Below are 25,387 nucleotides of genomic sequence, written 5' to 3'. Positions count from 1 at the left end.
CCCATTACATCAGCTGTTGAAGCTTTCTTAACCAATACGCCTCCCGCGTATCATTCAATAGCCCACTCGCCTGCCTCCGCCGCCGCTTTCTCAACCGGAGTACTCGCAACGACCCTTGACCCCGCTATCCCGCCTCGCGTACAAACAACCTACCGCAGAAAAAAAAACACACTGCATCACCTCCATCTTGCTGCCCCCCCGCCTTCTCCAGCACACATCCAGCGTCGACGACAAGGTTAGTAGAATATTTATTTTCTGCCGATTACTTGTGAAAAATCGCCTTCTTGGCCATTTCGTGAGGGCGCATGTCATATTGTGCACCCTTGCTCTAAATGTGCGCTACATATGAGGGGCGATCGTCCAAACATATCGGCTTGCGCCTCTACGAATTCGCTTGCTCGGCCAACTATTGGGACAACATATTCTAACACAATCAATAGATTTGATCAGACATCCCCTTAACCGTCTGTTGTCCTCAGCCTCCAACGCTTCATCCTCCCCTCGAACCGCTCTTCCCAACCTATCTCTCTACAAAATGTCGGCCCCTCAAGACTCCATCCCCGGCAACGGCAGTGACATCCTCGATCAGATGGATCAGCTTAGAATGGATGACCGCCTCGGTCCTGACGGCGAACCTGCCCCTAAGACGGAGGAGGAGTACGCTCAGGCCCAGCTCACCCTCCGTGCGATTGTTTCCTCCAAGGAAGCCGGTGTCATTATTGGCAAGGGTGGCAAGAACGTCGCCGATCTCAGAGATGAGACTGGTGTCAAGGCCGGTGTCAGCAAGGTTGTGCAAGGCGTTCACGACCGTGTCCTGACCATCACTGGTGGTTGCGACGCTATTTCTCGTGCCTACGCCATTGTTGCTCGCGCTCTACTAGAGGGCGCGCCTGCTATGGGCATGGGAGGCGTGGTCCAGAGCAATGGGACTCACCGTACGTCATATATCTTACCTTTAAGATGAACAAAATGTCAAATTTTACTAACTCGGTACATAGCCATCAAGCTTCTCATTTCTCACAACCAGATGGGTACCATTATTGGAAGACAAGGTCTTAAGATCAAGCACATTCAGGACGCTTCTGGTGTTCGCATGGTTGCTCAGAAGGAGATGCTTCCTCAATCTACCGAGAGAATAGTCGAGGTCCAGGGTACTCCTGAAGGCATCCAGCGTGCTATCTGGGAAATCTGCAAATGTTTGGTCGACGACTGGCAGCGAGGCACTGGCACTGTTCTCTACAACCCTGTTGTTCGCACTCAGCCTTCCAGCAGCGGAAGCACCAGTGGTGGAGCAGGATTCAACCAGGGCTCTGGCAGGAGCGATTATGGCGGCAGCCCTCGTGTCATGCGAACAGGCAACGGTGCCGACTTCAGTAACGGTAGCTCAAGGCCGTACAACCGCCGCTCCGACTCTGACGCAGCTCTTCGAGGCCCACCTACTCACGACGAAAACGGCGAGGAGATCCAAACTCAGAACATTAGCATCCCCGCAGACATGGTTGGGTGCATCATCGGACGTGCTGGCAGCAAGATTAGCGAGATCCGAAAGACATCGGGCGCACGCATCTCCATTGCCAAGGTAAATCATCTGACTTGAAGTTTGATTATCACATTACTGACTTACGAATTGTAGGCTCCCCATGATGAGACCGGTGAGCGCATGTTCACCATCATGGGTACCGCCAAAGCCAACGAGTCGGCACTCTTCCTCTTGTATGAGAACCTAGAGGCTGAGAAGATGCGCCGAAGCCAACTTCAAGAGGCCGAATAGCCGACCTTCAGATGAAATCTAGTCGATTTTTGCTTTTCTCGTGCTCCATGCGGCTTGCTAAAATAGGTTTTGGCAGGATGGGCTGGGGCATTTCAGATCTGACTTGCCGCGAGGCTTGTGTTTTCAATAAGGACGATACCAGATGACAGCATTACGAGCGACTGAATCCATTTGTCCAACTCATTTCTTCTTATCAAATCCGAAACCCCCCAACCATCAAACTCATTTCTTTTCCTGATTCTTACCCTTCTCATTATCTTTGCTACATCAATTAGGGGGTTTGACTAGTGTCGATTCCGACTCGAGCCTTACCTGTCACCTCTTCGCCTTTTAAACGGAACCGCTTCTTTTTTGGCGAGCAGATCGCTACCAAACACTGAAGCTTGCCGTCTTTATCAGCTTTTCCCATCTGGAGTTTTTGGCAATGGCATGCTTGCCGTCCGGGGGCATGATACAGTTCTTCTTATGACTGTTGAACCAAAACGGCGCAGTCCGAAATGGTTATGGCTAATGACACAAAATCACCCTTGACGAGCCGGTAACGACAGGGACAGCGCAATCTCTCAGGACCGAGAAGGGCACATCGCGGCTCCTCTAACAATCTCTACCCACACTTCGCGTTACCTTCCCCTCTCTTTCACCTCGCACAAACGTTTCTATCTCTTACATCCTCGGATCCCGACATTGTCACTCGACCCGCGCCTCCCATCTTATCACTCACATAATTCCCACATCACTCATCGCTCTCACATACCCCCCCTTGACATCAACAACGCCGGCTCGCCCATTGTGCATTCCGCTCCTCGCGACCCAATAACCATGTTAAGTGACTCCTCGTTCCGTGTTGGGATTTACAAGATATCCTTAGCTGGGGTGGATTTAGCTTGGGCTCAAGAGCCATCAAATAAAATCAAAATTATGAGCAAAGACATATTGCATGAAATGAAGTGAAGTGAAACTGTACTGTTATGATGTCAACCATAATGAGGCTAGTGAAATCAGCTTAGTCAACCGAATGGACCCTTGATAGAGTCATGTCGTGGCTGAGGTTTTGGTGGGGCGCCGATCTCATGGTTGGAATTGAAGCCAACTTGTCAGTTTCATCATGGCAACTCTGGTTGATTAAATTACCCTTTTTCCCGGCTCCTTTTTCGTCCTCTTTTTTCTTCATTTCTCTCCTTACCATACATACCAAGCAAAACTGTGGCTTCATTGACTTTTGACAATTGTTTGCCTGCCTTTCGTTTAGTTCTTTAATACGCTCCCTCAATCTCCTGAGGATGGCGCGCTCAAAGCAACCGGCCATCAAGCGCGAAGCGTCGTCCGAGTTTTTTAACAAGACGACCGCAACATGGGAAGATAGCGACAAATCGCAAAAGAACACTTCCAATGGGAGCGTTGTAAAAAAGGCAGTTGATGCTGCCCCAGCTCTCGCGCCGGACGCCGGGGTCTTGCAGCTTGTTATCGCGGTTGCAGGTATTTATGCTTCATTGTGGGTTTGACCCTTGCCAGCGCCCAATTGATCAATTACTGACGTCGTTATCGCGAATAGCCTCACTTGGGCATATCTTCAAGAAAAGCTCACCACCAAACCCTATGGTCCTGTCGACGCCCCGGAAGTCTGGCACTTCCCCGTCTTCCTCAACACCATTCAGTCCGTCTTCGCCGCAATCGTAGGCGCTGTCTACCTCTACGCTTCGACTCCCAGCAATGCCCCTGTGCCTCCCGTCATTCCATCGCGTCGCATCCTTGCGCCTCTCGCCCTCGTCGCCGTTACCAGCAGTCTCGCCAGTCCTTTCGGTTATGCGTCGCTTGCGCACATCGACTACATCACCTTCCTCCTTGCAAAGAGCTGCAAGCTGCTACCTGTCATGTTCCTCCACATCACCGTATTCCGCCGCCGCTATCCTCTGTACAAGTACCTCGTCGTTGCAGCTGTGACCCTCGGCGTGGCCGTCTTTACTCTCCACTCCGGAAAGAAGAAGGGCAGCAAGGTTCGCCCCGATGACGCGAGCACATCGTGGGGTCTTTTGCTGCTCGGCATCAACCTCCTGTTTGACGGCTTGACAAACAGTACTCAGGATCACATCTTTCAAACATTCCGCCCTTACTCTGGACCTCAGATGATGTGCGCCAACAACATTATGAGCACAATCGTTACAGGCGCTTACTTGGTCATCAGCCCCTGGTTGGTCGCTACAGGTCTTGGAGAGTGGTTCGGCATGGACGTTGCTGGCAACGCCGGTGAGCTCACGGCTGCTCTAGACTTTATGGCTCGGTACCCGGCTGTCTGGAAGGACGTCCTTGGTTTTGCCGCATGCGGTGCCGTCGGCCAGGTCTTCATCTGTAAGTTTCTACCGCCCCCAAACCATCTATCATCGTCAGCTGACCAATCGTTTAGTCTACACCCTTTCCACTTTCTCGTCAGTCCTTCTCGTCACTGTGACGGTGACTCGAAAGATGTTCACCATGATTCTGTCAGTCCTCGCTTTCGGTCATCGCCTCACGCAAATGCAGTGGCTCGGTGTTGCGCTTGTCTTTGGCGGCATTGGCGTTGAGGCTGGGATTGCGCGACAGGAGAAGATGACCAAGGAGGCTGCTAAGAAGGCCCAGCAGAGTGGGAAGAAGGAGCTGTAGAAGAGCTGGTTTTGTGTTGGTTCGTAATAAAATACATTGCATGGGCTAGATAAACATGGTTGCAGCGGATCAAAGTATATATCGAGTTGCGTCAGGGTACTGCATACTAGATAGGAAGGTACAAAAGACTTGCTCTGAAAGTTTTCGAGGGAAGTATTAAACTTAGTTATAGAGACGGATGATACAATGTATATCACAGAGAGCATTGAAAAATGTGGTAACCATTTTGATTATCACTAAATAGTTCCTCCATAACATGGGTCTGGATGTTCCAAGACCCCTTTGCTTCCTAAACGCCCTGCTGTTATAAACCAAGACAGCAACTCGTCTTTCCCTTGGCCATAGCTCCGTGCCATTTCCCTGACTGGGTATTTGAGCCCCTCCCCATGTTTCCCACAGAGGGTTCCATAAACCATGCGCCACTCCGTTTTGTTGTCCAAAATGGACAAAGAGAAACCAAAAACAAATTTGAAAATGAAACAAGTGACAAGACGAGGTTGTCTTTGTCTATATTACACTAGGCCGTCGTGGTACCACCCGACGCCATGCGCTCTGCGTTGCTTAAAATAGCGAATGTCTGTGTGTTGAAGAGGGGATAACGATTGGATAAGATGAGTGACAAAGAAGATATATTTTGATATTTGCGTATCGTCGTGCGGACAGTCGAAGGACCATCCGGGATCGAGGGTCGGATTAAGCGCAGTTAAGATATCCGTCCCATTGCTTAAAAAGAAAACGCCCGGAAATGCTGATTTCACATGGTTGTATAGCGAGTGTTAAGATTAAAAGGAAATGTGAGCGAAGGTAATCGTACGATTTTCTTCCTTTGGAAGTAGCTTCGTTCGATTTCGAAACATGACATTATGGTCAGGCTTCATCATAATAGATCATCGATTGACCGAATTATAGGTGCCTCGCCCTTGGTAGGCGGACTCCTTGGGTCTGCGACAACTGGTGGCCTCCCGAAAGTTGAGAAAGGGTCGCGAGGAAACATGCCTGCTCGTGGAGAGAACAACCCCTGACCCGGAGTCGGGGGGCTTTCCACAAATCGCATGCCAGCAACTTCAGGCACATCATGAAGCGGGTTGTTGGTCATTGTCTCAGCTCTAGGTGATAATAAGGCATCGTCCTCTGGATAAGACCCAGGGAGAGCTATCGTCCTCTGAAATGGGCTGTCGTTGAACTTCATCTCGGGCGGTGCAGGGTTAAATCTTGGGAAGGTCATACTCTGGAAACCAAAACTTGACTGAGACGGGAATCCAGGAGAAGGAGGCGGCTTCATGCCCGAATCCATCATAGGTGATGGAGCCAAAGTCGAAGGTGCCAATGAAGGCAGCACCAATGTAGGTGGTGCCAATGTAGGCGGCGCATTGCCGTGATTTGAGACTGGTCTCTTTGGCAGGTCACCCAACTTAAAAGGGTTCAGTTTATCCGAGGGCCGTTGCTCAATCTCATCCTTCCATGTACATGTAGGTGGAGCAGAAGCTGGGCCTGGTGAAACTGGTCGAGGGCCAGGTGTTGAGTTACCCCGTAGCCGAGTGGGACTCGAGCTGAGGTTCGAGTCCTGAACGTCTTCGCCTTGCGTTGGAAGAGGGGCAGTTTGAGGTTCCTTGGGACCAATGTCAATGGCGTTGGCGGACAGCGTCAGCCTGTGCTTGGAAGGTTTACGACCAGGTCTGGGCCGGTTCGAGGGCTGGGCCGTGCGCTTTGTTGACACTTCCTTCTGAAAGTCCTGAAGCGAATACATGAGCTTCATGTTTGGGCTGATCCATTGACTTTTAGCTTGGGCAGCATAGTAAGCATCGTTGACGGTAAGTTCGGGCCTCTGGAACAGTCCGTAGGCAATGATCAAACTGGCAGATCGACTAGCACCCTGTTGGCAGTGGATAAGCACACGCTTGCCAGCCTTGGTTCGGTCATCGACAACGTGGCACAGGTCCATAAGATCAGGGGCAATGTCAGTGTTGTGATCCCAAGGAATATGAATATACTCGGGCTCCTGAAACTGAAGGGCCTTGGGCGTTGTTGGCGTCTCAACCGAATCGTCGCCTTGAGGGAACTCCCAGGCTGTCATGAAGCTGGCTGTGGACACGGCAGTGTCGGGCTCAGCGATAGACATAGGGCGTCGCTTGGCCTTGTTGATTTCAAATGGGTTGCTGACCTCCCTGGCGCAGTTGATGACCACATCAAAGCGTGCTGCCTCCTCTGCGGTAGGTTCCGAGTAGAGGAAGATGTTGTCTCCATAGATGGCAATTGGTCCGTCAGGGTATCCAGGAGTCTTCATGTCCTCGTTATTCTCATTGTCGCGGTAAGGATCATCATCCCGGAAGGCCATTTGAGTGCGAATAGGCGAGTCCTCTTCCGTGATGGCGGAATGGATGGTGGTTGGCTTGAGAGTCGACTTGGATGGGCGCAGCACCTCTGAGAGTCCGGATTCGTTTCGCTCCAGTACCTTGGGAAAGGTCATGCCGCCTGGTGGACCAAACGTTGCCGACTTGAGACCAGAGGACATGTGAGGCGATGAGCAAGAGTGCTTCAGAGCTCGGCGCTGGAGCATAGGCATGGCTGGCGAAGGCGGGACCTCTAGTGTGGTCTTGTGGTTCAGGTCAGAAGTGTTGGTGTTTAGGCTCAACTGGCTAGGCTTTCTCCTCATGGCCGGAATGGTAGGCTTGATGAAGGATGGAGAAGCAGGCTCAGAAACCAGCGAGATGTTTGTTGTAGCGGTCGAAACAGCGAAGGGGGGCTGAATAGACAGACCCTTCATGTTGCGTCCGCGCCGGGGCGAGGGCGATGTCATGGGTCGCTGTAACCGAGGCGGTTCGCTTAACATGGTGCTACTGTTGGTGTTGTAGTTCATGCTCATGTTGTTGACACCAAGTGTGCCAAAGCTGGTGGCTGGGAAGTTGTTGAGTGGGATAAGATTCATGGGAGAATCGGGAGAAGAGGAGGGAGAAGCATCTGACAGAGGCGAAGAGTCGGTTGTAGATAGCGTTGTAGTGGGTGAAGAGTCGGCTGACTCTGAGGTTTGTGTCAAGGTGCTGCCATGGTGCTTGTGAATTGAGTCGACTGGCATCATGCTTGGTGCAAGGCCATGTTGATGAGAGGTAGCCATCATGCCAGGTCGCTTAGAGTCGATATCGACAAACTTGGTGTCCATAAGTGTGACAGTATCTTGGTCTGCCATAGTCTCGGCATCCAGGTCAAATACTGTCATGAAAGGCGGTATTTGATCCTCGTACACTCTCCGGTCTGTAACTGACGGCATGTTTTGGTAGTCGGCTGGTGGTTGAATTGGTTTTTGTTGGATGCGCGCAAAAAGCCGAAGCAGATATTGAGGTTAATTATGGTCTTGCCGTTTGCGCCTTGGGTATTTCGAGGTTCGTGCTGGGCGTTGAAATACACCAAGGTTGGCGTGCAGTGTGAAGATGTTGTTCAAATTATGTGCAAAGATTTTGCAAATCAAGCAGCAAGTGATAAATAATGCAGTATGAGAAACGAATGGTTTTCCAAGGTAGCGGTGCGATCGAGAACAAGTCAAATCGGTCGTTCGAATGGTCAGCGCAGCTGATCCTGTCACTGAGCGTGCCGGGTAGTGGGCAGTGCTCGGTAAAAACGCACGCAAGAATCCTCGGCTTGTGAATAAGTGAAGGTGTAAAAAATAAAAATAAAAAGATGCTCTTGGCAGGAAACGTATCGCGAGCTAGGGCGATAGAATCAATCGAAGAAAGAAGCTACTGTCGAATCTAGCGTGTAGCAGGGAGGATAAGGAACGAGCCCAGGTGAAGTGAGACAAAGAACTGGCGCCTCGACGATAGATAGCGGCAGGGCAGAGCTGCAGAGTGGCGCTGTTAGAGTCGCGAGATCATTATTTCCCTTTACGAGGGAGGCCGAGTCGTCGTTCGAGGAGGGGAGGTTATATCAGACGTCTTGGGCTGTTCTGGTCTGGAGGAAGGGAAGGGTAGAGAGGACAAGATTTGGATTTCGGAAGATCAAAGTGAGGAGAGAAGTGAGAGAGAAAGACGAGAGGAAGAGTAATGAGTTGGAGGGGAGTGTGAGACGTCTTTGGATTGGATTGGATTGAGTTTAGCTTCTGGGGGAGAACTGGCAGCCCTTGGGGGTGTGCGCGCGAGCAATCCATGGATGGGATGGAACCTGGTACCCAGCAGCTAGTCCAGCCCAGGCGCTACCGGCGAAGGATGTACCTACTGTATGTATTCCCGCCAACGGCACAGTACATGGACGGCGGGCAAGTCAGCTGCCTGGTGGAGGCTCGAATGAAACCCTGCAAAAAGGAGACCAAGCGCTACTCGCCGACATAGCAACGGCGGCACCTAAAACAATTATTGAAGCATCCAGTCCAATCCAGGGAAGTCTAATCCGGCCACAACTACAGCACCTGCTAATAATTCAACATGTTGAACTGCACACGGCGGCAATTATTTTGTTTTCGTATTCAGTATGAAACAAATATCCGCCTTCAACAGGCGGCACTGAACGCGATCAAGAAGAAGAAGCGGCAATGATTTCTGTCTGTTATGTACTACTAATGTATCCTGCACGTGAAGACAAGAGGAGAGAACAGAAGTGGGAAGGGAAACCTGCGTGAGATCCTTGAACCAGGCCCGGAATGGGTGCAAGAATCAAGAATAGCATCCATACGAAACATGCACAACTGCCATCCCAGTATTGTCAATCAACAACAAGTATTTTCTGGTGGAGATCTCGTCTAGATCTTCTTGCTGCCGTGTTGTGTATTGGTCTAGACTAGAGTATCTGCACAACACGCACACTTCTAGTTGAGCTGCTTGCCTCCCTTTGGTCGGTCACGAGTATCGAAACGAATAATATTGAATGGCCAAATAGAGTCCAGCTTCTTATGTCACTCCCTTGCCAATAGACAACGTACGGTGTCCAATGACAAAACAAAGACTGGAATTAAAGAAAGAGAGGCTCCATAGAACAATCGACATCCAGATTAGACCCCCCGCCGCCTGCGAGAGAGAGAACCAACTGAACTGAAATGCACTGAGCCGATGCCACCATTAGGGATGGATCTCCAGCTCTTTTCACTCTCTTGGGTACAGTAGGTTGCTAATTCCCAAGTGAGAATGAGCGGGCAGGTCTGTAGAATGGGGCGAGCAACTTCAAAGGCGCTACAACGAACCACTCACAGCTCTTCTCACAGGTTCCAAGCTACTGCTGTAGTGGCCACGGCTGTAATTTCTGCTCTGTGAGTGGACGACTTCCCTGCACGAAACGCGTCGGGGATCCTAAATATAGACCTCGAGCAGCACTCTGCAGCACTGGAACAGCATGAAAGGCGCCTACAGGCAGCCAATCACGCATCCGAAACCAAATTGGGACTTGAGAGTTGCAGAACAAGGGTGGGCGCAAACAGGGTGTGCAGGTGGGAAAGGGAATGCGGGCATGTCGCGACGCTGGACCAAGGTGGAGGAGGATTTAAATTTAAACCGCTGGCGTTAGGTACCTTTTTCCTGGTCTGTAGCAGAGCGTGCACTGTGCTGCGCCGTGCTGATGGATAGCTGCTTGACAATAATAAATGGGTAATTTGCGATGAACCTAGTCAACATATCCGTAATGTCAGGGCTATCTGAGATCTTGACAATTTAGGAAACGATGGACAAGCGCGGATTCGCTTGGTCAATCAGGAGTTGTCAAAGACAAATGTTCACTCTCAAACTTTCAAGATTCCAACGTTGGTTGTTTCTGCAGATCACCAGTTTAAATTATTACATACCCGTTTGTCATCCAACCTCGTCAACCGCAGTCTTGTGTCAGGTAGGGCTGCAGCTTTAGATGGGCAACTAACAAGTGCCGTTTAACGCTGTGCCCAAGAGATTTGTTCATCTGGTAGGCAGTCGGTTATCGTCTCAACAGCTGGTAGTGAAAGCGCCAGGTCTACGCCACCAAAGGAAAGGAAAGGAAAGGAAAGGGACAAAATAAAGAAAGGGAAAAAGGAATGCCTGCCTGGCCTGGCCTGGTCTTACCCCGGCCCCGCCACAACCCCGTCGTCCGTGATTCGGCCATCTTTTTTGGCGTCACAGGTGGACAAGGGGTCTTCTGTAACCTCTCTGCAACGCAACTCTACTTTACTGCATGTAAGAGAACAGGCGGCTCAGAATCAGACTCAGGCTTACTCGTCAAGTTCAGACGGGTGAGAAAGGGGGGTCCCCTGTTCCTCCACCGTCAACTAACCTTACTATGTACATACATGCCTGGCCCTGTAGCCTGTTCAATGTTGCCGTAAGGGACCGGGTCCAACCAGAGTAAGGAAGCGCACTGGCTACCTGCTGGTCCTGGCAACAGTCGTCGCTGGCCGGGCAGCATGGGCAGCGTCATAAAAACGGGCTGTAAACTGGATACGATCGAAACACGGGATGTTCTCGCGTGGCCTTTCTAGCCTTGGTTTGGAGTAGAGCGAGGGGCAGTAGAAAAAAAACTTGACTTGGAAAGGTTTTGAATGCAGAAAATAAACAAGTAAAGAAGCCAACTATCCGTATATCCCGGTCAACTGAGGCGGCAATTCCGTCTGTTATGCTCTGGACTCTTGTCAGTGGCCAAGTTTTTCTTGCCGTCCGGTCCCTTGAGGTCACGTTGGTTCAACTTGAGTTGAAACTTGTCAGAGGCCTCGTGGCTTAGCCTCGGCTTGCGCCACTGCGGCGCCTAGATAGTCCACATGGTACGTCTAGCAGGTACGTATCAATTTCTATTCTCGGCCATTCACCAGTCAGAGAGACCTCGGGATGGACTACAGTGAGAAAGACTTCCGAAGAGATGAAGCTACATACCTCTGTTCCTACGTTCCTACTCGGACACGACAAGGACTATCGACGTTGAGCAAGTGGAGATAATTACGAGACTAACAACTTGGCTATTGTCTAAAGTTCTATAATACGATGGATTATTTTTACAAAGTTTAGAACCAACTGATTGGACCGACACTCTTTGATATGATTATTACCCAGCAATTAATTACCTTGGAGCCTGGGTAGTAGTAAGAAACAGTGACCGTGCCGAAGCTAATGGTTGTCATCTCCCATCGGCATGTAAAAATGGGCAAATTTAACTATTCAATCTAGCTTAATTGTCTCTCTCACGCTCCCAAAATCAACCAAAACACCAAGACCAACCACCTACACACAATCACAGTTGGTCAGAAACATAACCGGGCCGCACTCTTTCCTTTCGTTAGTCTCCTTCTGACGGCAGATCAAAAAGGCCGCCAAGCTACAAAAAGAGTGGTTCGCAGTTCTGAAACCCCTGGTACTAACCTGGTCTGGTAACTGCTGTAAGGAATGGAAACGGGGAAATCAAGAGACCCATCGAGTTTCAGCTTTTTTATTTTTTTCAACCTAACGCTCTCAGACAAAAGGACGATCAAATGACCAATGACGATGATCTACCAGATGCAGCAGAGACAAGAAGAGGCGATCAGCGAGAAACGAGACGTTTTTTCTTACCAAACAGACCGCTACCTATGGAGCTACATGCGTACATACGGATACAGCAAACGAAAACGGCTCAATCAAAGAAATGTCTCTCAAATTACAATTGGCTACCTGCACGTCAAATTGCTCAGAGGGGGGCGACGGTTGCAACCCACGTACTAACTAGTCTAGTCTATTCTAGGTTTATCGAATCCTTTTTTTAGCTTCTTTTTACCTTCCTTTATTCAATCATTCAGTCATTCACTCAGTCGTTCATTCATCAATTCACTTGTACTTACAGACATGCAGCGATCCGTCACTAATAAGGAGCAATAATGCAATCTGCCCCTGCAGGGTTCATCCACACTGCTTGCGTCGTGTCCTGCCATTGTAGGCAGTTGGGCTTTCAACCCCCTCGAGTTTGAGAGACAAAAGGAAATTCGACCCGTTCCTTTGGTGTGCTTCACCTGAAGGCTGCAGCGCCAATGATGTTGTCGTGATGGGAGATCTTCGTTCCTAAAACGACATTCTTTTAATAATCTTGCAGGTACGGAGTACATACAGTACCTATTGTACCTTAGTACAGTGGTTGAGGCGGGTCTTGATCTGAAACGAGACTCTCTTCATTACAGGGTTAACTTCGCCCTCAGAATACGCAACACTCCATGATCATCCCGCAAATCCCTCCGGTCCCTCCAAGCCATTCATTCCCCCCTGATTAAGAACGATTCAGACCGCAACTGCGTGTAGCCGCGACTGCGCTTGTTTCGTGTAGATGGCTATGCCCTCTTGCCGCTGATTGAAGATTTATCCCACCACAAATCCCCAGGGCTGTTACTCGCTCGCCTAGAGAGCTCCAGACTCCAGTCGCACTCTTGAGACAGAAATATCTTACACTAACTAAACACTTGCTTTCCATGGGAGCCTTATCCTCGTCCCTGTATCACGTGTCGCTAATCATGGCTTTGAAACTGTAATTTCCTATGACATACTATGTAGCCAGGGATCTGTGATATACCTACTCCGTAGCTGCACCTTCTCAGTAATTGACCTACCAGTCTTACTGTGTTGTATGTATCCTTTTTTTTTTTTTTTTTGCTTTTTCTTCTCTCGCGATCCAGTCCAATTCTTTTCTTAGCCTCGGTCATGCCTTGACCGACTCTTGGATATATCACTGAATGCTGGTCACTTAATGCATGGGAATTGTCTGAAAACATCCGGACTGTAATTAATATTTGTCACGGCTCTCAGGAGAGCCGAGGCTGTCGTTGTCTTTCTTGAGTCATTCTTCAACAAATATATTGATATCCGTGCTGTTTTATTGCTTTTGTCTTTCTGCATAGCTTATTCGCAATATGTGTGGTTTACGTTGTATTGCCCAGCTATTCCCCACGGTCTGGTGGCACCATCCAGCTGCGCCAATGTCACCTACGTGTAAGTGATATATGACCAACCTTGACCTTTTCTGGTCCGTCCCGTAGGGTTGATAGCAGATGCAGCGATAGTTGTTCCGTGCAAGGATATCCGATCACTCTGTTTCAGGTAGAACGTGAAGACACTTACCGTATTACACAAGGTAGCACTGAACCATCTGATAAACTCTTGGCTAACAGTTCCTGGCTCTATATCCGTTGGTTTTAACATTTGTTGGGGAAATTATTTCAAGGCTTGCAGATTGTTTTTTTGTTTCCCGATACCTAGGTAATGTAGCAATGGACAACATACTTGCTATTGTAAGTTAGTAAGGTGCATCTTACTGTACTGTACCCAGGTAACTACCTAACTAGATATGTTCTTAACATCGACTTATGAAAAGGGCCAAGTCGTTCGTAGTTGCAAATAACATTCAACAAAGTGAGAACCAGTATTGTTTTCATTCTCCATGGTAACCAATCTTCTTACATCTCTGCATACTTAGTCTGTCCCCACGCTTTGTTATGTTTCGTTATATGGTGAGATAGGTCATTAGTTTCATGTGATGCAAAAAGCAAAATAACAACATATCACAAGTTTTGATTTATTTCAATATCATTACATAAGACGTGAAGATTCTTGACAGCTGTTTGGTTGATTCCGTGAGTGACAGCCTGAGTGATGTTGTTGGACTGGCAGCACATGACATACCTGAACCATGTTGTATGAACTTGCAGATTTTGGAGTCTCTTAGCAAATTATCAGAATGACGTCTTATCCATAGTAAAGGCTTTGTACTTGATTATCTACCGTGCTGTCACTTGTCACATCCGATAATTCTTGACAATACAGGGTGTGGACAAACGTGAACTTGTTCTCTGAACTCCATTGCCAGAGGTAGCTCTTGTACTTGACACAAACGTCTAGATCAACTAAATACTATACGAGTATATATACTATGAATTTCGGTATAATAGAGCTCCCTCTAACAGACGGAATATGATAATGATCTTTTGATGCACTTTTGTCACAAGTTTACCAGTCCGCATTGCATCTCTCGAATCATGGACCAGCCATAGGGTAGGTCGCATTCCTCCGACTCTCTCATTTTGGTCATCTTGTAGGGCTTCTATAAATATTAGACTACTGATTCATAGTTATGAGTCGATATGTAATCATGAGGACTAGTTGAAATGCATTATCAGACGTTATATTCCGAGCTAGTGGTGTTTGGCTATCTTTGCACGGTTTGTCAGTTCACCCTACGGACTGACTTTTCATCATGCGTAACCACCAAAGAGCAAATCGTTGTATTATGGTTTATGTGAATGACTTAGGACAATAATATACTGCCAAAGTCAAGGGTTGTATACGTTTTACGTCGTCTGTAGCATCGATGGCCATACTATACGGGAGTTACTCGTATGAATCACTATCATCGTCGTCTTGTCATATCATGCCACATCATGTGTAGTCACAATATCAGCAAACGTCATCTTCGAAGCAATACAATGACAAGATAAACTACTCGCTTTAAGAATGTGGAATTGCTATGATGTGCTCAGTCGTCGTCTGATGTCCACTGCCTATTATGCGAGACATCTTCAGGCAGACCTTATCAACGCCTATCAAGCACAATACATGTCGCTACTCAACAACGAGTGCTCGTATGGCACGCATAGCCATGAAATGACTGACAGGTTTGCCATGGTGTATTGTCCCACAAGTAACGTGAGAGTTGGCAATCACATATGAACTCTGGGGCCTGTATCAATCCGCAGCCATGAGATGCTGAGCAGTATGACATGAACTACTGTGGTGAACCACAAAGAGGCAAATATAAGAGACCGTGGATCTGTCAATGCATGCAGATCACCCAAAACGAAATGGGCAAATAGGAATTCGTTGAGTTTGATATAGTCTTCATTGATAGGTCTATCCTTTCTCACCGAGTGACTAGTTAAGGCGGGTATAATAAAAGTTGGCCGTTTAAGCCTCGAGCTACAAGAATAAACAGCCCAAGGACTCAATGTAAGAAAGAGTAAAATTGCTTGCATGATTTTGTTTCTCTTAGTTACAGCAATTAAGTCTTTTGAGGCCAGAGGGCGTTACTCAAGAGCAAATAGCTATCGAGAAAGGGACATGCAGCCAGACAAACAAGGCATAAGACACAATGCAGGATGATGTGTTCATGCATCGGTTTGAAGAACCGAAACCAGTATTCTGGCTGGGTCTAGGCCCATAACGTCGATCAGTATCCAACGATATCATCTAGAAACATCACACTAAGAAACAAGTACACAAGAGAACAAGCCGAGTAATACCACGTACTTGGCCTTTGCACTAGTTTCACACAGATTGATTGGCATGATAAATCTTCCGCGCCTTTTTCGCAAAAAAAAGATTCAGATTGTATGTAAGTTCAACGGAAAGAGTTAATGCTCCTTTGAGATCTGCAGTAGTCACCAGTAGTTACCAGTAGCGAAATGATAGTCTGTATCTAGATAGATGCAGCCCTGAACAGCTAGTTTTGTTGCCTAGCACAATAGGCGAATAGCCGGTTATTTAATCGGGGGAATAAAATAAATTAGCATAGCTCCTGGTAACTATGGCAAAGACATGGCCTTCCTGGGACTAGGACGGGCTGGATTGGGCTCTGACGGCCGTTGAAGGCATTCGCAGCGAGGATAAGTGTATGGGTATCCATGCGAGCCACCAACACTACCACAGCAACATCGATTGTTAACCGACACAGCCTCATGTTAGGAAAGTCAAATATCAAATGTCAAGTCCAAAGAGCGGCACGCGCGGAACCTGTGTTATGTCACTTATGTGGAACTCGGGGGTTACGTTGTACTGATGTACGTATATCCGTTTATCACCACTGTTAAGTGTCATGCTAAGAGGCACTTATGCGAGACGAATGCATCATTTCGCAGGAAAACCACATTGCTAGACACAGACCAGACGAGACCAGACCAGATCAAACAATCAGTCGCTCAAGTTGGTTACAACATGTTTGCTTTTGCTCTGAGATGTCAGTACCACATACCTGGACAAATGGGCCTCTGTTTCAGCACAAGGATGGTCTAGGGGGTTCGTCGAGTTTAGCTTAGTCGTGGCCCTACACGGGAGCAGCTCTCATGGCGCCATGGGAAGACAAGAATAGACTATTCCTCCTTCAGCTCATCGCCCAGCTTGGTCGACCCCTGACGCAGGGAATCGTTTCCCTATCTGGCCTCCGTTTAACGTTAGGTTGGCGGGCGGTTGAATCCAACGGTGGCCTCTGCTCTCGCTTAAAGAGAATGACAAGGGATGTGAGTTGCATTCCAAAGTGGGCAACGATAGAGAGATTGAGATTGGGATGGGGTCAGAGAATGCTCCTTAACCAAGACTGGAGGAAAGCTTAGGCCGCTATGAGGATGGAGCTCATGCGGCCCGTAACCATAGATACATGCGCACTCTCGCTGGCGTAGCTCTGACCATTACCATCTGGACGAAAATTAATTAATTGTTCATGCCGGAAAAAGGGGCCACTGTTGGTTATTGAATGTCCTGTGCCTGGGAAGTTCGAGTCACACACAACGACCTACGGTTTGTCTATTCTGTAACACGACATGAAATGTCATAAACGGCAGCGTCTGAGCCTGAGCCTTTGGTTCTCTGCAGGGGAAATTTGTATGCAGACCTCAAGTCCCCGCTCATGTCGAGTCAACTGCAGAAATGTGCGTTGTTCTGCAGCTCAGACATTGGAGCATCGTAAGTTGTGCATGTCCGCAAACGTTGAAAAACATCTTGTAGGTAAAAGATTGATGGTATACATACGGACGGAGCTTTTGACGTTTCAACGTCTTAGTTGCTCATCATATAAACAAAGTTTCGCTACTGTACTGTAACCGTCTGTTTGTGAGGCCGGATATTGACAAGTAGTAACCATAACCATACCGTGGTCAACGTCAGCCGAGACTCCTTCCAACTACGTAACTCTCTCTCTCTTCGCATCCGATCCTTGACGGTTGTTGATGTGACGGTCCCCTGTTTGGTTTTGGTCTGGTCTGGTCTGGTTTGGTTTGTTGGATCAGAAAAGACAGAGAAAGAAGGGGAGAAAACAGGGACCCGTTCGTGTATGAGCCCTTGTCGATGTCCTCATCTCCTCCTCCTCTCGCTTTTCGGTAACTTCCTACATACAGTACCTCTTCTAGCGACGAACTGTTGTTCAAACTTTAGTAGGGCCCATCTCCATCTGACTGATAATATTTTTTTCACCTTCATCATCTCACCTTACTCTCATTTCTCTTGATCTCCTCTTCTTGTTCGCTGCTAGGACACATTGTTCTGTTTTGTTGTCCAAATTCGTTCCCATCTTTATCCTTTTTAGTTTATTGGGTAGGTTGGGCATTGCCGTTCCCCTCCTCCCTCACACTTTACACTCACCGACTTCGCCTTCTTTCTCTACGACTCATTCTTTCTCAATTCTCGCCATTTTGTTATATCAACATCACATCGTATTCTATCGTATCATCCCTAATCAACCGCCACAACTGCGAGCAAGCTCTTTCTGCGTCGTCATCCTCGACAGCCTTTCTTTGCCTGTTGTCCGTTTCCGAGGCATACGGACGCTTTGACAGTCAAACCAATCAACCAATCTCGAGCCAAGGCATTCGCTTGTCTCAACCAAGTCCATTGTTATATGAGACGGCCACTACCGCATGCATCCACAGTAATAGCTAATAGCTAATACCTCCTCACCTTGTTATCGACTGGGCGTTTCCTCCACACCAGGTTCTACTGCGACAACCTGCGAGACTTTTCTCGTAATCTATTGACGTCGTATTCTCCTGCAGGCACTTGCTGGGATGCTTTGATGCTCCCACAGCTGGGACCATGACGGTACAAGGCGGTTTCACCAGTGCGGCCGAACAGCCATGCCCTGACAGTCAGCATCAGATTCAGCCAGCCCTCGATTCATCTTCTTTCAGGGGTCCTTCAGCTACTACTACTACTACTACCACCACTACCACTACTCAGCAGTCTGATGCTTCCAAATCTTCGACAACCGCCATCGCCCACGCAGATTTGCACCGACAGAGTCACAATCCTTCAAAGCTGCCTGCTTTCCGTTTTTCAGACCGAAGCAAAAGCCTTGGAAGTGTGCCCCTAGTTAATAAGGGTGAACCCCTGTCATTTAGCAGCAACCGGTACAAGCGTAACAAAAACCAGAATCTCGATTCGGGAATTAAAAACAAGGACGCCCAAACCATTGATTATATCAACTACAAACCCACGGCTTCGACAATACCAACCACATCTCCAACATCAGCCCCCACGATATCTTCCGATAGTGCATCAGCGGCGTTGCCCGTGCAATCATCAATCGAAGATTCGACTGTCTTACCCAATCCAGACCCTGTCTCGCCAGCCCCCGGCCCAGTAGTATCGGAAACAGCAGACCCAGGCTCTGTTCTGGCCTCCCAGAACGACGCTGTTAGTGGACCAGCCACAACCTCCAACCCTGATCTGGTACCAGCACCACTACCAGCACCAGCACCAGCACCAGCACCAACGGCACCACCACTCTCAGCGACGACCGATTCTGACACTTCTCCCCCGACAACGCATCTCTGCGACGAAAAACACGCCATCGCTGCATTGACATCTGCGCCCACAGACCCATCCACAAACACAACGTCGCCCGCTCTGATCTCCAGAAAATCCTCTACACAACCCACTGAACTTAACGCGCCCGTAGAAGCCACTGCACCGCCGCCGTCGCAAATTCATTCTAGATCAACGTCGCTTCAGCCATCGTCATCGTCATCGGTGGTCCATCTTTCGGCTGGGATTAAGCGTCCCGCATCTTTCTCTGACGCACATACACCTGACGCGATCTCCCCGCACCACGTTCCCTCAACATCAAGGACTCGCAATCGGCGTTCTTTGGTATCGCGCAGATCAACTGCTGGCGCCTCTTCCACTGGCCCGCCGCTTTCCCTAAACTCGGAGCGCCTCCAAGCCATCGAAGCCATCGAAGCAGCCAAGGAAGGTCAATTCACATTTCGTTCCACAGTCGAGAGTTCGCCGATTGAATCGCCTTCCGGCCAACGCGAATTAATTTTGCCCAAGACGCTGTCCAGAACAAACTCAGATGAGAGACGAGCGTCTGCATCGCAGCGCCCTCCCGTCTCTTATCGACCACCCCTCTCCACCAACAGCAGTACTGATTCATCGCCCTCGACCGCTGTTCGTGTCCCACCAATTCGATCCTTCCGATCTTCAGGCTCTCGGAAGAGCATTAATCTCGATATGCACTCAAGGCCGCGTTTCCTCGACTCTGGCGACGAAGACGAAGACACCAACCATGACCGCACCCTGCGCGCCTTGGAAGGCCGAAGCGACGACGAAGCTCTTCGCTCAGCCCCTGTCTCAAGCCGTCGCGGCGCTTTCGACAACGAAGATACCGGCGACGTCTTCCTAAAAATCGCCAGGGAGGAAACTTCGCAGCGACAAATAGATGAACAGCCCTCCGACGACAACCGGAGCATAGTAGTAAGTCTTTTTAATTTTACTTCCCGATTTGCTGTTTAATTATTTTCGTATCTCCTATGCGCCGCGAGGCTTTTCGGGGACCGCCATGAACTCAAGTTGCGCTCGTTTGTTGTTTCTTTGGAAACACATACGAAACGCCATCTATATTCAAGTGCAACACTAACTGAAATAGTCCCGCGCAACCCGATTCACGCATAGACGACCATTATCCTCGGTAGTCCCTATACATTCGCCAAATTCACCCCCTCGAGTTCGACGCCGACTTTCCGATCAACGAGAAACTTCGCGCTCACGTTCAAGAGGCTACGAAGACGACAGAGCGACAGAGGTTTCTCGCATGTCTACCTACCGCACAACGCCACGAGACAAGGCAGCATCGGCGCACCCTGGGGAGGACTTGGGACGCTCACGAGCTTCCACATCAACCATGCGCCCTTCACCTGTGACGCCAAGATCGATTGTCTTCCAAGAACCTAGCTCCGAAAACTCGAATTACTCTCGTCGCCGACCATCTATTACCGACAATAACGCAACTGGACAAAGCCGAAGCTCTGCCTACAAATCCATACACCATGGTCATAACAAGACGTACAATTCGTCCCCGCTGGTACGATCCTTCGATTTTCAAGTGCCGTCAAACATCGATACCGGAAATGGGGCTGAAGGAACTGAATCTACATTGTCAAACACTGCACCCTCAACGGTATGGGACGAACTAGACGACCTCAAATCAAGAATACATCGACTAGAACTGACTGGTAAGCTGCCTTCGACTTCTGGCGCCGCAGTATCGAGATTATCGGACGACCGACCGCCGACCGCGACCACGACAGCGACTACCATGTCTTCCTCCCCCAAACGAGTTGAGAATGGCCACCGCCAAACCGCCGATGCTGTTAGCACCACATCCTCCCATCACCAGCGAGAGTCGCATAACATTCTTCAATCCGCCCTTGCTAAGTCCAAGGTTCTGCTTGATACCGATATTTATCAAGCGCTCGAGTCTGCTGCTAACGATGCCATATCTTTGGCTTCCATGATGGGAACCCCCGGCCAGCCTGGGCCAATTTCCAGCTCCGCCAGCACTATTGGCTCTAATGTGACCGTCACTGATCGCCAATTAAGGCGAAAAGCCGAGAGTGTCTGCCGCAGCTTAACAGAGCTTTGTCTCGCGTTGGGCGAGGAAGCCACTCAAACACGGATGCCACGACAGTCAATCGAAGTACCAACCCCTACACAGAACGAAGCGCCAATTACACCAACGATCAACAAAACATTCTCTGGGTTCTCTCAACGCCGACATAGCATTGGAAGACCCGATAAGAATGTTCCTAAGGAAGCCGTTACTAGTCCTAGAACTATGTCCAAGTTTGAGGAGAGGAGACTCAGCATCCTTAATGGAAGCTCCCTCCCCACGTCTCGTGCGTCAACCTCGATACCGTCGACTCCAATCGAGCCTATCTCCAGTAGAAGATCCTCTCTTTTGGTTTCTAGAGCTCGCCGGGCTGGCACTGAAGAGCCCGACGACGGCAGGACATCATCACTTCTCCTAAGGACTAGACGTGCTGGTACGGAAGAGCCTGATGAAGGCCGAAGAACCTCTTTGTTTGTCCGTAACCGCAGAAACACGGTTGGCGAAGACAGCGAAGATGAACCGAGATTCAAAGGGCCTTCTCGAATCCGTACTGATCTCAACACGATACGAGTTGTGCCGCAAGAGCAAACGCCACAGCCAGCTGAGACTTCATCAGCCATTCCACGACGGCGATACGTTTCGTCGACTATCGGCAGCTCTCGTTTGGCAACACCTTCGGCCAACACAGCAACCCCTCCTCGGAGATACATGGAGAGATCCACGCAACAAGACCATGGCACAAGCGCAGCTGATAGGTTTACCGAAGAGCGCGCACAACGCTACACGTCTCTGGGACAGACGACCATGGTCAACAGAACTGGCAGCATGATCAGAAGACCTAACCGGGAGAGCATTGCGTCAGGCAATCCCTCTACAGCTGCGGGCAGCTATAGGTAACGGCCATAAAAAACAATTATTTCATTGATTCACGACTGTACAACTACATATTTATGTTTCGAGCGCAGGACGTCATTATTCTCCTATATTTGTTCGGACGGGAATCACCTCATTCTATTTCCCCTTTGTTTGGCACCCAACCTGGCTTGACGATCCAAGAGTGTCAGTAGCGATGACCTCGATCATCGTTCCCGCTCGATGTATATATTCCGTCTTTAGATGACTACGTTGTTTCGTCTACAGTATCATGGTGTTTGGAGGATTGTGTTTTTTTCTTTTGAAAATGGCGTACGAGGGGTGGCTGGCAACGCAGGAAGCGAGAGCCTATGCTGCGTAGCCTTTTGGCAGCAGGCCGGCATCAAGGGAAAACAAAGGCATCAAGATAAGCATATGGGTACTGAGTTTAGTAGTTGAATGTACGAGTTGGCCTGGTCGTTTTATAACGATCTTTGATGGTTAGCTATGTTGCACATTTGATTTTGTGCGTGTGAACTTGTGATTCTTGATATGATATGTCAGTTACTGTTAAACTCATATCTCTGCAAAGATCGAACGAGTACAACATTCATGATATGTCAGTGTTGAAGACGGTTGTTTAAAAATCTGTGATACATACAAGTAAAATTACCTTTAGATCAAACACTCATCCCCATTTCGATTTGTATAGCGGTGTTGTGACTGTTCGGTGAGGGAGGGAGGGGTTGTGAATCTTAAAGGAAAGAGAGGCTGAGTCAGGCCGAATAGTCAATAGCCAGGCACGGGCAGTCAGTCACCTCTAAGTTAGGCCCCACTGGTAGGCTCTCGCAAGAATTCTGGTTAACCTGAGTGACGGCCAGCTTCATGTCCTTCATCTTTACATCAAAGCTGAAACCAACATTCCATCATTTTCCTTGTACAGCATACAGATCATCAGCTATCGCTGCCAAGGCTAGTTTGCCCACCTCTCAACCACATCACAAGGTCTTTTTTTCACAACGCATAAACAACACAATGGCCGATAATGCAGCAAGAGAAGATGCGCTCCTCGATGTCGAGGACAAGGTGCATGACAAACACTCAAAGCCAAGAGGTGGCAAGGGACGGGGCAAAAGCGGAGGAGGTGGTGGTCATGGCCGAGAGGTGCAGGTTTCCAAGGCCTTGTCCAGGCTCTTGAGGCACCAGGCGGCTAATGCTGGTATTCAACTCGACGACGAGGGTTTTGCGCGCCTAGATGCTGTAGTAAGTAACCAAATATTGAATAGAGGGTTGGAAAGAGCTGCTCTGTTCTCTGTGTGGAAAAGAAATCTGGACTAATCTGCTCGTCTAGCTTGCATGGAACCCATTACGATCTCTCAAGGTTACATTTGATGACGTTAAAACGGCAGTTTCTACAGATGGCAAGCAGCGCTTCACGTTGAAGCCGAACCCAGATACAAACCCATCCTTGGATGCCAAGTCTACTTCCCCAGCCGACTACCTGATTCGTGCCAACCAGGGCCATTCTATCAAGCTCGAGTCAGCCAATCTTCTTACACCCGTCACTGTCGAGGCAGGCAACGTCCCTAACCGGGTTCTCCACGGATCGTTTTTCTACTTCTGGTCAGCCATCGTGGAAACGGGTGGTCTGAAGCCCATGAACCGCAACCACGTGCATTGCTCAGCAGGAACACCTGAGGAAGGCATCCTGAGCGGCATGCGCAAGGATGCCGAGCTGATCATCGAGATTGACATGGAGGAGAGTTTGAAGGATGGAATCAAGTGGTGGTTGAGTGACAACGGGGTATTGCTGACCGAGGGCGATGAGCAGGGCATCCTGAGCACAAAGTACTTCAAGTTGGTGACAGGACGCAATATTGATGTTGGTGTGCTTTGGCAGGATGGGCAGTGGGTGTCTGATCTGCCCCGTGGCACAAAGATAAGTCCTCCTTTCGGCAAGCGAGGAGGAAAGGGAGGTAGACAAGGCGGTTCTTAGAGCAGAAATACGAATCGCAAAGCCGCAAGTTGCAATGTAAAACAGTATGATATTGTCAAGACTACCTTGGTATGAAAGGCTGCCCCTGAGAACCCTCTAGTCGTATCTGTTCCTCCAAATCCCCGACCATCTGTGTCCTAGCTATGTGCGAGGAAACGGCAATAGAAATAAGAAAAAAAAAAAGGAAGAAAAAAAAAAAAGCTCATTCTGGACGGGAAGCCATGATCTCCAGATACAGAGCATACCTTTTGCGCTTCTCTTCCTGCAGCCACTCGAGAGTCTTCTTCACAACCAACTCCTCGGCTTGCTGCCGGCCGGCGATTCCAGTCACCACGCCCATTTCAGGTGGAATCTTACCATCGTTTCTGAAAATAGGGCGCCCGTTCCAAAGGTCGCTTCCCTCTTCGGCTGGCCGGATGAGATACTCTGGGACGCCAAAGTCCATCTCATCGCCAAGCTTAGCGATCTCTTGACGCATGGCAGATCCTTGAGCTCCAGCAGGCTGGCTTGGTACCGGAACGCCTTTTGCATTTGGCAGTGGAGAATCGGCCGTGAGCGCACCACCTTCAGAGTTGTTGTCTTCCTCAGCTCTGATCTTCGTGTGCACATGAGATTCGTTAGTGACCGAAGCTGGTCGTTTTTCGCCACGGGGCGATGATGGTCCCCGGCCCTGGAGCCAGTTGAGGGCTTGCATGGCTGCGAAGTTCTTGGCCTTCTGCGCCTTTCCGAACGTTGGAATAGCTTGTCCAGTACTGTAGCCGTAGCCTTCTTGGGGGAAATGCTGGTTTCTGGATGGTAGAGTGCAGAGGACGCGAGATCGTGGGATATTTGTGCCAGAGATGCACTGGTTAAAGGTTTCTGTAGTGAACTGAGGGCTTTCGATCTTGTTCCGTTGACAGTATTCTGGGGGAGTAATGCAGTCAGTTGATTTGTATCCCAAATATGTTTGGGTTTATTTACCGAAGAGCTTGCTCACGTAGGTGTCTTCGACCTCTATGTCCTTGACAAACTCGACGAGCATCGAGACTGCGGCAAGTTGCTGCTTGCTAAGCTGCGCAGGCTTGCCGGTGGTCTTCTCCTCTGCTTTTTTGTTGTTGGCAAACTCGATGAGTTGGTCCCAAGGGATCCCCTGCGCAGTGTTTGCCATGGCTGTTTGTATGTGAGATTTTGGAAGTGGTGGTGTATAGGTGTTACGGATGAAATCAAATAAAGCGGAATTCAATGTAAAACACTGAATGAAGAATATCAGAAGTGACCTTGATTGATCAGATGAAAAAAGAGAAGTGAAGTTGAGAGACCTGTGTATAATTTATAGTTGCGTAGGTATCATGAATCACAGACGAGGCCTCTTTCTCAGGTCTAACTTTAAAATCTCCTGGGTTTAAGTATTTGATCGCAATGGCGAATTATAAAAATTCGACAAGAATAAAAAAGGCAGGCCCCACTTGAGAACCAAGTTAAATTGGCCGGCCTTTGTCAGTCTTGTCTTGCCGAAGGAAAAAGAACAATGCGAACAATAAACAGGGCTGCAAGTGTATTGCAGCTTGACAAGTTGGCTGTGATAGTGGCTGTGAGGGGTCTGCATTTAA

At 49.0% G+C, this 25,387-nt stretch overlaps 8 protein-coding genes across 8 annotated transcripts, besides 7 other annotated features; 4 read left to right on the top strand and 4 right to left on the bottom strand.

The window, feature by feature from the left end:
* Nucleotides 1-535: 535 nt before the first annotated feature.
* FPSE_04740 (uncharacterized protein) lies at nt 536-1,771 on the top strand (the record flags this gene model as incomplete). Its single annotated transcript, XM_009257858.1, has 3 exons — nt 536-935; nt 999-1,579; nt 1,634-1,771. 3 exons carry the CDS (start codon nt 536-538, stop codon nt 1,769-1,771), a joined length of 1,119 nt encoding a protein of 372 aa, XP_009256133.1.
* A 1,280-nt stretch (nt 1,772-3,051) lies between these two features.
* Nucleotides 3,052-4,408, top strand: FPSE_04741 (uncharacterized protein; the record flags this gene model as incomplete). Its single annotated transcript, XM_009257859.1, has 3 exons — nt 3,052-3,263; nt 3,324-4,117; nt 4,173-4,408. The coding sequence occupies 3 exons, from the start codon at nt 3,052-3,054 to the stop codon at nt 4,406-4,408; spliced, it is 1,242 nt and encodes a 413-aa protein (XP_009256134.1).
* Nucleotides 4,409-5,285: 877 nt separating this feature from the next.
* Nucleotides 5,286-7,673, bottom strand: FPSE_04742 (uncharacterized protein; the record flags this gene model as incomplete). Its single annotated transcript, XM_009257860.1, has 1 exon — nt 5,286-7,673. The coding sequence occupies one exon, from the start codon at nt 7,671-7,673 to the stop codon at nt 5,286-5,288; it is 2,388 nt and encodes a 795-aa protein (XP_009256135.1).
* A 2,664-nt stretch (nt 7,674-10,337) lies between these two features.
* Nucleotides 10,338-10,362: a microsatellite.
* A 1,730-nt stretch (nt 10,363-12,092) lies between these two features.
* Nucleotides 12,093-12,144: a microsatellite.
* Nucleotides 12,145-13,284: 1,140 nt separating this feature from the next.
* FPSE_04743 (uncharacterized protein) lies at nt 13,285-13,989 on the bottom strand (the record flags this gene model as incomplete). Its single annotated transcript, XM_009257861.1, has 5 exons — nt 13,285-13,389; nt 13,420-13,478; nt 13,582-13,584; nt 13,614-13,635; nt 13,981-13,989. 5 exons carry the CDS (start codon nt 13,987-13,989, stop codon nt 13,285-13,287), a joined length of 198 nt encoding a protein of 65 aa, XP_009256136.1.
* Nucleotides 13,990-16,228: 2,239 nt separating this feature from the next.
* Nucleotides 16,229-16,258: a microsatellite.
* Nucleotides 16,259-16,675: 417 nt separating this feature from the next.
* FPSE_04744 (uncharacterized protein) lies at nt 16,676-17,600 on the bottom strand (the record flags this gene model as incomplete). Its single annotated transcript, XM_009257862.1, has 2 exons — nt 16,676-16,761; nt 17,555-17,600. 2 exons carry the CDS (start codon nt 17,598-17,600, stop codon nt 16,676-16,678), a joined length of 132 nt encoding a protein of 43 aa, XP_009256137.1.
* Nucleotides 17,307-17,342: a microsatellite.
* Nucleotides 17,601-18,153: 553 nt separating the features above from the next.
* Nucleotides 18,154-21,847, top strand: FPSE_04745 (uncharacterized protein; the record flags this gene model as incomplete). Its single annotated transcript, XM_009257863.1, has 2 exons — nt 18,154-19,815; nt 19,988-21,847. 2 exons carry the CDS (start codon nt 18,154-18,156, stop codon nt 21,845-21,847), a joined length of 3,522 nt encoding a protein of 1,173 aa, XP_009256138.1.
* Nucleotides 18,260-18,294: a microsatellite.
* Nucleotides 18,792-18,844: a microsatellite.
* Nucleotides 21,848-22,837: 990 nt separating the features above from the next.
* On the top strand, nt 22,838-23,798 carry FPSE_04746 (uncharacterized protein; the record flags this gene model as incomplete). Its single annotated transcript, XM_009257864.1, has 2 exons — nt 22,838-23,065; nt 23,154-23,798. 2 exons carry the CDS (start codon nt 22,838-22,840, stop codon nt 23,796-23,798), a joined length of 873 nt encoding a protein of 290 aa, XP_009256139.1.
* A 165-nt stretch (nt 23,799-23,963) lies between these two features.
* Nucleotides 23,964-23,998: a repeat region.
* Nucleotides 23,999-24,000: 2 nt separating this feature from the next.
* FPSE_04747 (uncharacterized protein) lies at nt 24,001-24,945 on the bottom strand (the record flags this gene model as incomplete). Its single annotated transcript, XM_009257865.1, has 2 exons — nt 24,001-24,701; nt 24,759-24,945. The coding sequence occupies 2 exons, from the start codon at nt 24,943-24,945 to the stop codon at nt 24,001-24,003; spliced, it is 888 nt and encodes a 295-aa protein (XP_009256140.1).
* Nucleotides 24,946-25,387: the final 442 nt, after the last annotated feature.

The sequence above is a fragment of the Fusarium pseudograminearum genome, chromosome 4, assembly GCF_000303195.2.
Source record: "Fusarium pseudograminearum CS3096 chromosome 4, whole genome shotgun sequence".
Taxonomy (NCBI): Eukaryota; Fungi; Ascomycota; class Sordariomycetes; order Hypocreales; family Nectriaceae; genus Fusarium; species Fusarium pseudograminearum.
Note: the sequence above shows the minus strand (reverse complement) of the source record. Positions and strands in the feature narration are given on the sequence as shown.